The 13,442-nt window shown below is 37.8% G+C and overlaps 1 protein-coding gene across 3 annotated transcripts in view; it reads left to right on the top strand.

Annotated features, from left to right (window-relative positions):
• st3gal3a (ST3 beta-galactoside alpha-2,3-sialyltransferase 3a) overlaps positions 1–13,442 on the top strand; it is a 30,614-nt gene that overhangs the window by 6,254 nt on the left and 10,918 nt on the right. For all 3 annotated transcript variants that reach the window (XM_059340964.1, XM_059340963.1, XM_059340962.1), the window contains exons 3-7: positions 2,644–2,686; positions 2,882–2,974; positions 8,263–8,357; positions 9,893–9,956; positions 12,903–12,998. In XM_059340964.1, the coding sequence (XP_059196947.1) occupies positions 2,644–2,686; positions 2,882–2,974; positions 8,263–8,357; positions 9,893–9,956; positions 12,903–12,998 (391 nt within the window). The remainder of the gene's footprint in view (positions 1–2,643; positions 2,687–2,881; positions 2,975–8,262; positions 8,358–9,892; positions 9,957–12,902; positions 12,999–13,442) is intronic.

Raw genomic sequence — 13,442 nt, forward strand, 5'->3', positions numbered from 1 at the left:
AATGCAGAAAACGGAGGTACTAAACGCAGACTAGTGGCAACCTCAAACAAAGGTGGACCAGGAAACACTTGAGCTCCACTTACTGAGCTACCAGGTGCACTTAAGCTCAACCGGCGCACCTCTAGTTCCAGCCTGCGTGTTTCCAACCTAATCCTTTCATTATCCAGCCGCAACAAAAACAACTCTCTCTGCTGTTCAAACGTTAGACCCGAATTACTTCTAGCACTCAGAAACTCCATGGCTACCAAAACAAACTAATCAGCCTGACAAAATCACTCCAGACAAACTACAAGTCAATGTATCTCTTAAACTACACTCCACATCCAATGATGCTACAGGTAAATAAATTACACATGACCCACAGCGCGCCAACCGTCCACAATACACATCCAAACCTACCACCAAAGTTCGTCCCACTAACTGCCTAACCAGAATCTAAACTAAGCTCCCCCCCTAGTCTTCAGGAGGCTAATTGCGGCGGGTAATTATGCACTAAAGCCCGATTTTTGTTGCAGCCCGGTAGCCCGATGCAGCCACCAGCAATGACAGCTTCCTGCAACGCCGGATGTGCTCCCGAGACAACTGCTGAAAACCGCTTTCACCCCCACACTATAAACCCCCCAAACGAATTCCAAGGGAACCCGCTCTTATCCTAACAGGGACAAACAATGGCAGTTAACAAAGAACCTGCATGTGAACGCTTGTACACTGAGCCACAGTGTCCGAGCACCAAACTAAGACACAAAACAAAAGCTCTCACTCCCAAAACAATACATGTGTGTCTCCCACAAACAATGTAATCCAACAACCAAAATGGTGGAACAAACTTTCCCAAAGGTTACTTACCAAGAAAGTCCACAATCAAATTCCACCACTGCAAACTAGTCCAAACAAAAACACTAAATTAGTCCTAAATGGACGAGCGGACGAGCCCCCATTTTGTCATGAACCAGCTCATAGATCATGACAAACAAGGAGACCACACATGTTTTGAAGTTATAATAAAGTAATGTTTATTTTATTTACCAAAAGCAACACAAAGAAACTTAATTATGTGAGTCAGTAAATCAGTGGTGAGGTGTGTGCATGCATGCGACGTGATGAAATGCAAATGTATAAGCCAAAGCAACCAACCAAACTAAACAAAACCAACATAATCAAACCAACTAAACAAACCAAGGTGGAGGCTGTGGAGGAGAAAGAGAGAGAGAGAGAGAGAGAACTGAGGCCTCAGCTCCTGTATATAACCTCAGTAATTGAGAGTGGAGTCAGGTGTGCTCCTCCAGCCTCCTCCAGCCTCTGCAGACTGGAGGAGTAGCATGTCCTGTGGCTCCTCCTACACAGGAAGAGAAATCCAGAATGGCACAACACACAGAGGGGGAGGGGATCATCACAATAGATGAGTTTGTGCCTGTTTTCTTTTGAAACATACCAAAAGCATCTGACCGTCCTCTCAGCAGTTAGGGTAAGAAAAGTAAAAGGTTCCACCTCCTCTGCTCCTGCTACATCCTCCCCCTGCCCCTCCACTCCTACGATTCAAGGATTCAAGGAAGTCATTACCAGAACATGTTGGTATATGAAGGGGAACAAAATGATGTACTCAGGTCTAGGGTTGTCACGATACTAAAATGTTCAACTCGATAACGATATTCAGGAAAATATTCAATACTCTATACCATTTTTCGATACCACAAGGATAAAAACAAAGAACCCAAAATTTAACAGAAGTATTTTTATACACGAGAAAAATGCAACATGTAAAAATTAACAGAACCACAGGTTAAATATTTATAATAAAAAACAGTTGTGCAAAAAGAAACTACATCAACTATGATAACAAGCTTCAGATACTCGATACTTTTGAAAATGAGTATCGTATCCGGATACAACATTTTAGTATCGATACTTTTTTGAGTATCGATACTTTTGACAACCCTACTCAGGTCCTAGCGGGGTAGTCACTGCTCCTGCTACAGCCTCCTCTTCCTCCTCCTCCACTCCTCAACTCAGAGCTCCTGCAACAGACTGAACTTTTTACCAGATGGGGGAGCCAGTTTATTTACTTAAAAGACAGTTTCAGCAGTGGTTTGTCCAGTGCTGTGTGTACACCCTGACATCACAGAAGGGGATACATTTGATGGGCATTTAAGAAGTATTATATTTTATGTTTATTAAGTCATATGAAGACATGACATGGCATGACAATGACATTTTTACATGGAACTGTTTACATTATCATCGTTATTTCATATGCATTTCTGTATAATATGTTGAGTATTTTGATGCATGTTTTGTGAGAGATAAATTATCCCGAACATAGTTTTATTGCAGCTTCTGTTCTTGACTGATCTTGCTTTCACTCTGTTTGATGCAGAGAAAGTGCTGTCACAACCTGCCCTTTAACACAAAAATGCTCCTGTCCTCCTCACGAAAGTCAAACTATGTAATGTTGGAATAGTTTTTGCATGCCATCTACAGCATGCTTAAGGTGTGGTCAGGGTTAACCTCCAGCTGAGTTAAGAAATGTGCCAGTACAGAATCCTTTTAACTTCTTTGTAATTAAATTGTTTCAATGTCGTTCATATAACTATGATAGGCATTTCATTTATTGTCTTCATATTTACCTCCTTCTTCTTTGTCTAGTATATGACAAGCAAGGGTTCCTACGGAAGCTGGATAGTAGTCTGTGAGTAAACCTTTTACTATTTAGAGTTATTATGGAAAATCATTTTTGGGTTCTTGCAGGCTTGTTTTCAGGCACTGTATCAATGGTAGCTTATGGTGCATGGGTCAGCACTATTAAATGCAGTTTTTACAGGATGTATATGATTTGTGTGTGGTTATTTAATCATGGCTGGACTTTATCTAATCATGCCTACAGGCCGTTGGAGCTGATGTACAAGTATGGCAATCTCAGTGAAGGATCCTGTAAGCCTGGTTTTGCAGCTGCCAAGATGACAGCCATTTATCCAAAGTAAGAATATGTAAAAGGTATTAAAGTGAACTTGTAGCATTTTCAACATCAAACATAATTGTTGGAATAATTGTGATCAGTGTGACACTAGTGTTACCATTGTAAATACATGCAATCAGTGGCCTGTCTCATGCCCTATGCGTTTAGAATTTTTAGTCCCAGCCTACTCTCTTGCTGGGTCACTATTTACAAGACTACAACTACTCTCCTTTAGCATTTTTTTCCCCATCATGCTCTTAGTAAAAACCTACAAAATGGACTAGAAGCAGCTTTTTGCTCCAGCTGCTCTAGTGTGTGCAGCGGTTTGTGTTGAAAAAAAAACAACAACAAAAAGAAGAGGAGAAGACGCCACAAAATGCCCCTCACAAAGCTGAAAAAGGAAGAATAAAGGAAAGGAAAATTTAGGAATTAATTCATGATATACATTTATGTGTTATTTAATTATACTTTGTTTAATTGAATAATTATATTTATCAGCTCTATCAACTTTCATTTAGTTAATCATACATTAATCATTGATTATTTATTCCTTATTTATTATACATTTATTTATAAATTGTAACTGCATGGGTCCCTGCTTACTAACATTATTGTGATGTTACTTTTTCCCGTTGAAGTGGTTTTACTGGCCGGTCTGGAACCGCTCATCTATTGGTTGTTGATTGTGTTGCGTCACTGCGACTTGCAGTTCATAAACCCAAGACTAGGAAAAGACTTTTATGAAACAGTGCAGATTACTACCTTAAAGTTAACGATGGAGATGACGGGAGCGCGATGTGACTCCAGTAAAACTCCTAGATTTACTTTAGACTTTCAGTTTTTAGTCTGGGACTGTGAAAATCTTTTGGTTTAAGCCCAGCATTAAGTAGCAGTGGTTCTCATTGATACACATTAGGTCACAGACTTCTATTTGATAACCATTCGCCTCAGAGAACTTCATGTGAAAAGATGCTGATTTTAAGATATGATTTAGAACCGAATTTAGCTGTGGAGGTGAAACCTACAATTAGAATAGTCAGTCTTATGACTCTCACTCACATTGGACTCACATCTTTAGTGAATTAAACAGAACAAAATACACTTTTCCCCATTTTTCTGGAACTGGAACTCCCTCAAGGACCCCTGGTTAAGAACCACTCTTCTAGAGCACAGATCGTTTTCTTACCTCTGTGAAAAAGAAATATCTTTCCCAAAACTGCCACGCCCCCAACCAGACCAATCGCAAGCTGTATTGACCAATCAGAAACCAATCCGTTCCAGATTTAGCGACCAATCAGCTCTGTGACAGCTCTGATCTGATAGGCAGAGCTGTGGAATTAGATGAGATTGACCCTACAAAAAGGAAAGAAAAAGAATTGCGGTTGCTACTTTATCACCTCATAGTAGTGTCAGGTGACTGCAGTATTGCAGTGATGTGATTAATTTTGTCACAGCCCTAGCATGATCACATTTCAGTTTAATAACTCATAACTTGTATAGTCTTTACAAATGTCTCAGGAAACAGAAACACCATCTCAGCCAACCAGTAGATTGTGTCGCACACTTGATACACTTTTTGATAACTACATTAAACCAGAACATTAAAATAATTTACAGTTGTAGTATATACTGTAGTTCTTGAAAGAATGTGAACCCTTTTTTGATAATCGATTTTAACAAATAATTATATCTTCAGGTAAAATACAGTTTGGATGACATGACTAAAGAAATACAAAAATAGTTTGAATTGGTTATTAATAAATCTCTCATTTTCTTGGAGGGATTTTGGTTCATGTTCAACTCCCCCAATTTACTGATATTTAATAGGTACCTTGGTGCGTGATCATCTAAAAAGTTAGTCAATGTGATAGGGTGTAACAGCAGAGTAGATTAACTACAGGAGTTCTACAGTTAATGTATTACTCTTCATCTTCTTTCTTCTTTTCTGTAGGAATGTTTAATATGTTTATGTAACCATTGCAATGTATTTATAGTTACAAAGGGCTATTTTAGTTGGCAGTTGCCTATCCTACTTTATGATAAAAGTCTGCCCCCTTTGACTAAAAACTGCCCTAAATCTAGTATTCTCAGTCAAACAATCTTATTTCACAAAAAGCTCTCTGAGCTCAGAGTGCTATTATAGAGGAAAGATCCCATTTCTGCTTCTGCAATATTAAAGACCAAAGAACTCCCCACACCATGAAAGCCCTTCACCTGCTTATTTTTTCAGCACTATGTATTAATTGAGTCAGAAGATGCAGTGGTCTGAATGGGTCCATGTGTAGTGCAGATCTATTTTTGTCCTCTTCTGCTCTGATATTGCCCCAGTGCGTGAGAAAACACCAGGCCGGTTCACTTACGCACTTAGTCTCTGAGCACCAGAGACACGCAACCCTCCAACCAACCAGGGCCTTCACACAGCAGCGTTAATCGAGTGTGCTCTCAGAGTCCAGATTGTGACATGTTAAAATAACACAGGAGGATTTCACTCAGGAGAAAGGAGTGATAAAATGCCTGGGGCATCCTTGACCCATTTATTCTGCTGTCTTTGCTCAGACGGATACTCTGCAGCTGACAGCAGGTGAGAGAACTGGTCATAAACTCTGAAAGAGATTAAATCATTCACAAACTCCAGATGCTTCTAAAATCTCTCAAATATCCCTATGCCGTATCCTCCACTTTTTCCGTCCTTGTTAACCTTAGAGAGGATTAGCTGGGTGTCATCGGCATAGCTATGATAGGAGAAGCCATGTGAGTGGATGAGGGAGCCGAGGGAGTTGATGTATACCGAGAAAAGGAACGGACCAAGGACAGAGCCTTGAGGCACCCCGGTGGTGAGTGGACAGGGTTCTGAAACAGAACCCTTCCAAGTTACACAAAAGGCGCGGTCCTTGAGATAGGACTTGAGCAGAGAGAGGGCAGAGCCCGATACTCCCAGGTGGTGAAGGGTGGAGATGAGGATCTGATGATCCACAGTGTCGAAAGCTGCAGAAAGGTCCAGTAGAACCACCACAGATGAGAGAGAGGCTGCCTTCGCTTTGTGAAGCTGTTCAGTCACAGTGAGAAGGGCAGTCTCTGTTGAGTGGCCCTTCTTAAAACCAGACTGGTGGGGGTAACAGTGTTATTCCTTTATCAAACTTCACTTTCTTTCAACTTGTTTAAAACCCTTGATTAAAAACTTTGCTGTTCATTTTTGTCCTTGAACATTACTTGGTGACAATTGTTAAAGTATCTATAGCCCAATAAGACAATGTTAGCCTGTTTCACATTTAATTGTGTATTTTGTCATAATATTTGAATTGGCTAATAATAAACAAAACAACAGCTATCTTAATCATGTGATCACAATGTTAAAATTAGTTATATTCTAACATCACCGATGGACTGCCAATTTCAGTCATTTCATATGCTAAAACCGTGGCAGTCACGGTATGCATAACAACAATATAGTAGTTTCTTTTGTGTGTGTTACTGTATTCAGCTGTGTTTTCTCTATTTGGCTGTGTTTTCTCTATTTGCAGCAATTTTCTGCATGTGTTGTCAAATCTGTAGTTGATTTGCTCAAATTGGTTTTGCCTTTTTTTTTTAAAATTAATTTGCAAATCTGTTGAGCTCTCAGGATCATTTCTGCTTGTGATGATAGGCAGTTAATATTAGGTTAACAGCAGGCTGTAAGGCTGGCAGTTCACAGTTCTGAGTGACTGTAGATGACCTGTCTTGTTTTAGCTTTTGACTTAATACACTGTCACACACCATCTGACAGTCAGACATCAGATTTTTCTACTATAATTTCTTATAGTATAATTTTTGTTGTTGCTATTTCAATGGAAAATGTGCATGTTGACCAAGGGAAAGTTTGCACAATTTACCGAAAGGAAGAATGACTTAATGAACTTTCTCTTATTAGTTACTGGTCATTTCCAGATTCTCGCTGCTATATTTAATGTTAGTTAGACCGTAAATTAGAATCTCTCATCCAGGGATCTTTACAAAATGCATGCACACATGTACATACATTCAGTACATGTCCAGTTTTGCTTAAGCAAGAAGCTCAACAGTGAAGACATTAATTAAGGCCTAATCCCCCAAAGTGGAGACAGATGTGAATACTAAATAGAGCATAACATGTTCAATGCTCTGAAGCAACAAACTAACAGAATACACTTAACTGTGTAATTTTGTTTTGCATGCTATGTTGAGCACACTTTCTTTACATTCTCTGCCTGGTGTGTCTCCTTCTCCCCTCCCAACAAGAGACATTGTCCCTCTTGAATTCTATCAAGCAAGTTCTGGTTGTGACCCCTATTTTGTTCATGGCTTCATATGATGCTTGGAGTGTCTGATCCGTGTATATATATATATATATATATATTTATATTGTTAGAGCCATTTTGTACATTGTGGAGAAGCTGATAAATAATTCAGATTGTAGTTCATAGTTCATAGTTCTTTATTGAGGTTGTAGGAATGCCTATTGGTTAGTAATAATTGCACTCTTCTTATTGGCTGAGACGTGTGTAATGTCATAATTGCATACTTTGTTTTAATTAGAATTATGGAGACGAGGAGAGCACACTAGTTTTTGACCGTGCTCATAATTATTATTATTTTTTGGATTGCTGCAGTTTATTGTTTGTCATGCTCAAACGAAAGGTTTTCAATAAACCATAAGAAAGAAACTGTGGAATTTTTTCGGCTTAAGACACGCGTCAACTTCATCCTCACGCTCCATAATTGAAGTGTGCGTTTTAAAGTAAAACTAGAAGGAGCCACACTAACACACTAACACTATATATATATATATATATATATATATATATATATATATATATGCCTAAACCATGCTAAGCTGTTGTCCCCAGCCAAAGCAGCAAATTCATTAGCTTCTGCCGGAAGCTCTGCCAACTTCTCCAGACTGGGGGTGTGTTGACCACAATCTATTGTAGGTCATATGCTGAATATGCACAAGTTTTTCATACAACCCTACTTAAAAAAATCTGAATTATTCCTCTAAGCAAGGCACCTTCTGGATGTTCGTGGCCCACAGGTCGGACTAAATACCTGCTCACTGTGTGAAATTCGCAGCTCTGTCCTCTCCTTCACATATCTCTTGAGTTTGTTTTGGTTAAAGTGAATTCAGACTGAGGATTAGATTGAAACACGATGCCTTTAATCCTCTCGAGGATTATACCATTAATCAGTACATCAACAAACGTCAAGGCCCTGTGGGTCTTGGACAGATATCATTTTTGCTGAATACCACTTCTTTATTACTTGTTGTAACATGCTTTTTTTTTTTATATCAACAGGTTCACAAAACTGGTACCCATGTTCCTTGATCCAAATTACAAACGATTCTCCAAGATTGGTGATTTTTCGCCTCCATTTGGAGTAAAATCACAAGGTATGATTACATCTTGTTGTCTTTGCAGTTGAAGGTAATATAGATCAAGTCAATTTAAGCTGCACTATATTTCTCACCACTTAAGACTTGATTGGTTCTAATGATTTGCTGGGAAAATGCCCTAGCACAGTCAAGGTCACAGAATGCTCCCAGCAAGCTTTGTACAACAGAGACCATGTCTAAAGAAGTGTTTGTGCCTGTTCTGAACCAAGGTTATTATAGTTAACGAAAACTAACAAAATAGCGAAAACTAGAATTGAAAAAACATTTTTGTTAACTGAAACAAAAATAAAAATAAGAGTTTTTAAGAAAATGATAACTAGCCGAAACTGTATGGTGTGGTTACAAAACTAACTAAAATTATAGTGAAAATGCCGTTAGTTAACCTTAGTTACCCTTTGTCAACTTCTTCAATACATAATCCAGTGTTCCTATTTCTTCACCGCTGAGTGTGTGTATTCCTGCTTTGTGGGCTTCCGGGAGAAGCGCAAGTGAAATTACCGTAATGACACCATATTGGCTGTAAAGAGCAACTTGTCAAGCTGTCAGAAACACATTGGAATTTCTCTGATAGCGTAAACCGCTTAGTTATTACGGTAATCCGAAGTGCGCTTGCACAAACTACCAAACTGCATCTTATATTATATTTCTTTTTTATTATGTTGTTTATTTATTATTTTTAGTCGATATCAAAAATATTTTGTTTGTTTTTTTGTCCAGTTTTCAGTAGTTGGCATTAACAAAGCACATTTACTTGATTTCTGTATTTCTATTTTTTCCAGTACTTTACTTGTTTTGTTAGGTGTGTGTGTTTAAATAAAAAAAATGTAAATGTCAATAGCTGTCCTTTTTTAATTTCTATGCTTAGGTTTTTATATGCATTTTCTATCGGCTTTGTGTAGCAGAGTGGTTCTTGAAGCAAGTTAAAGAGCTAACAAGGGATTTTACAACTGTAAATGCAATTGGCTACAGAAATTTGTTAAAATTAAAGTGATATATGTGTTCAAATACAAATCACAAGTCAAAACAGGGCTACATTTGGCTGAATTATAAAAGGTACAAGTGGTAAAATGAAGAGCCATTTGGGAGCCAAAAAAGGCTCTTCTTGGTGAGCTGGGCCAAATGATCCGGCTCACTAAAAAGAGCCGAAATTCCCATCACTAGTACCAAGTCTGAACATGGCCTGGCTCTGGCTCTTAGCTGACTCTCGTCTCATAGAAAAATGCTACTCCCTTGGCTAGCTTTTTAGACACGCCCTCCCCCCTCTGCTCCGTGTCTCACGCTATGTACATCGCTCTCTCAGTAGTTAGTGGACTGTCTATGGACTCCTACCTTGCTTGGCAGCCCATCCTTGATGGTTGTATAAGACCCAGCTGCTGGCACCCAGCCCTGCATCATTTATTACAACTAGCCTAGTTGCACAGGAGATGAAGGCATCGCAGCTAGGAGGAATGTGGAAGCGAATAATTATTTCACTTGAATCTTCATCTCACATTTTTTCTCTTTCTGCCTCTGTTTCTCTCTTATACCTGCAGAGAATATCATACATACTCTTCTGTCAGCTACCAAGAGCTATGGGCTTGGGGAAGAACTGGACAGGTAAGCTAGTTGTCCTGTCTGATCCACTCAGTGCAGTAATCACAATATCCCCTTGTCAACTTTCTTTTAACTCTGTATTTCAAGCTACAATCAGGAGAATTTGTACACTGTTGACAGTCAGTTTACAGCGTTTGACAAGACACTATTATTGAGGTACCAAACTGTGAGCTTTAATACCAGTCCATTAAAATCATCTTCTCCTGGACACTACGCTTTGTTTACCAAAGGTATTTCCAGTTTCTTGTATATAGTCCATCAATTATGTATCAGACTCTTTAAGTGTAGAAAGCTACAATGTCAGCATCTGAAAGAATTTACAAGAAATAATTAAATACCAATAGATTGAAAACACACAGCAATATAGGCAGCTTAAAATACTTGACCATTTTTTAAATCTGAACTCAGCAATGGGTAAAAAGGTTAAATCTCTCTTTTTTCTACACAAAATAATACATTATGTACTTTTTGCCAACTTGAATGTCTTTCATTTCCTATGTGTATGGATATATCTATTTTCTTTTTTTTAACCAGCCATCACCTGACAACACATATCAAGAAATTCTCTTTGTTGAGAAAATGTAATCCACTCTATTGTACACTGTCTTGGTTTTAAAGTACTCGTATCCACATATATTCTCTGAAAAAAATGACAAAGCCACATGTTCTGAATTATAAACAAACTCTGTGTGAACTTTCTCTCTCTTGAATGGTAAACCTGAAACTCCCCATTAATGACCTGATCCCTGATTAGTCATTGAAGTAACGGTGCTTGATTCTACTTGGTTTTTGTCTTTATATGGTCCTCATCAGTTTCCCAGACACGGCGTAGCTAAAAAGCCTGTTTCATCAGCCAGCTAAGAGAATTAGGAATGTGTTTATTTTTCCGCCCAGAATGAAGTAGCACAGGTTTAGCACTGGACACAAGTTGTACTGAGTCTGCAATACAGTATTACAGTAATCATAATATTAACCATAGTGTCATGCATTGTTTACTGCCCCGCATCTGCTTACTTGAGTAAAAAGAATGAGAAAATAACTTATTGATAAAAAACTGGCATTTATAGCCTTTGGAACTCATCATTTTCTACATTAAGCTCTCAGTGACTTCAATGAAAAACTATACTGCCCTACAAAGCCTAACTGCAGTAACTACATTTTTGGTTGAAATCGATATATAAGTAAAAATGAACTCCTTGATGTCTGTTTTATCTTGTGACAACATTTTAGATATACATTTTGCTTTAATTCAGCGAAATAATAATATCAAAATTGCAGTAACTCTAGAATCCAACTGAAAATTTGATAGGGAAATTATTATCTAGATAGTGATTAAGTAAAAAAAAGTCAGATAAAATTATATTAAGACTAAAATATAACATTACTTTGTAATATTAGGTCTTAAATACACAAATATTTGAATAGAGTTGTTAAGCACTTTTAAAGACAACCTATTAGAAAATGTTTATTCACTGAAAACAAAATATAAAAGCTGAAAGAAGACAACAACATTGTAGTTACTGCACTCTGGTTTTGCATATATAACTATTAGAACCTTTTACAGGAATGCAAAACCAGAGTGCCTTAACTGCATTTTTGGGTTCAAAGGTAAAATAAACCGTCATGATTTTTGAACATAAAAATTAAATCAATACATGTAGAAATAAGTGTCATGTCACTTACCTACCTATAACCCATTTGGCTGGCCGTTGTGACCGTTGGCAGTTTCTGACAACTGTATTAACAATAACTAACATGTTTTATTATGATAGCTCATTTATTTACAGGCAATTCTCTGCCTGGCCACACTCTATTGTGGTCAATTTCTGTCAACCACTGTTATGTGTGTCTTGTTAGCATTGTATTCAGTGGTGGAATGTAACTGAGTACATTTACTCAAGTATGCAGAATGCAGAACTTTTACTTGTAATGGAGTAATTTCAGAGTGTGGTATTAGTACTTTTACTTAAGTAAGGGATCTGAATACTTCTTCCACCACTGCTTGTTAGCCTGTTTGTAGGATAGTATGGTACGTCCCATGTGTCTGTAGCACCGGAGTCCTGGGGAAACAGTTTGTTTCACTGTGTAATGTATATAAGGATTGAATGACAATAAATCTTCTGACCCTGACTCTCAGAATTTCAAAATATTTTTGTATTATAAGTTTCAAAAGCTCAAGGAAAATTACTCACCAAGTTTGGTGAGATATGGAAAAAATGTCATTGATTTATGGCCAATTTTGCGGCTGATTAAACAAAACTATTTTTTTGTGTTATAGTCTGATGTGTAAATAATTTTCAGGCTATGTTTCAAGTCCTGCTCCAAATATATTCTGCAAGTTGTGTGATGATTGGCCAGAGGGTTGTGGAGTTATGTCTATTATATGTTAAGCCAAGCCCTTTAATGGTCAATAACTTCAAAATAGATAAAGATATCAACATGCGTTATACTTATTTTCATAAGCTAGGTCCACTGATTATGCACTGAAAATTTGGCAAAAAAACAACAACAAAAAAACTTAGTACTGAACACACTTTGCAATCATTGGTGAAAGTTCCATGCTTCTGCCATTTTCCATCACACAGGAATTGGCGCAAACATTAATAATTAGTATAAATCAGCACAAAAATAATTGTTCTAATAAACACATATATAATAAAGTTAATTTCAGAAAGTGCTTACCTTTGGAATTGATTGTAACCACAAACTACTTTAATACAAAAATGATCAGTGATACAGGCAGTTGTGTGTGGAAGTATTCTCTGTTTTTATGCTAAATAGGGATCAACTGCATGTAGTCAGGTGACTGTGTGTTAAATAGATCTGTATCTGTCAGATTTGCTGAAATGCACCAATCAGTAAGGATACAAGAATACTTTCAAGGCACTGAATTGACTTAATGAAATTTTCATTTGAAAAAGTAAGACGTACATGTTTTCTGTCTTACAGTATGAACTGTAAGACATGCATAATCGTAGGGAATGGAGGAATACTGTCCAACAAGTCCCTGGGACAGAGGATTGATGATTTTGATGTTGTGGTCAGGTATGTTATACGTTATATGTGGTCAGGTACACAGAAGTACTATACAGACAGGAGACACTTTTGTTTTACTGCCACTTTTCTTCAATCAGGGGTATAAGTATCAACAATTAAAGTCGGTCATAATTATATCTATATTCTCCTCTGACAGTTGCCATTAACATAGAACTGCTGCTCTTTGAAGTGCAAACCACACCAGCAATTCATACAACACACCAGCAATTCATACAACACACCAGCAATTCATACAACACACCAGCAATTCACACAACACACCAGCAATTCACACAACACACCAGCAATTCATACAACACACCAGCAATTCACACACCAGCAATTCACACAACACACCAGCAATTCACACAACACACCAGCAATTCACACAACACACCAGCAATTCACACAACACACCAGCAATTCATACAACACACCAGCAATTCACACAAC

The sequence above is a fragment of the Centropristis striata genome, chromosome 9 (genome assembly GCF_030273125.1).
Source record: "Centropristis striata isolate RG_2023a ecotype Rhode Island chromosome 9, C.striata_1.0, whole genome shotgun sequence".
Lineage (NCBI taxonomy): Eukaryota > Metazoa > Chordata > Actinopteri > Perciformes > Serranidae > Centropristis > Centropristis striata.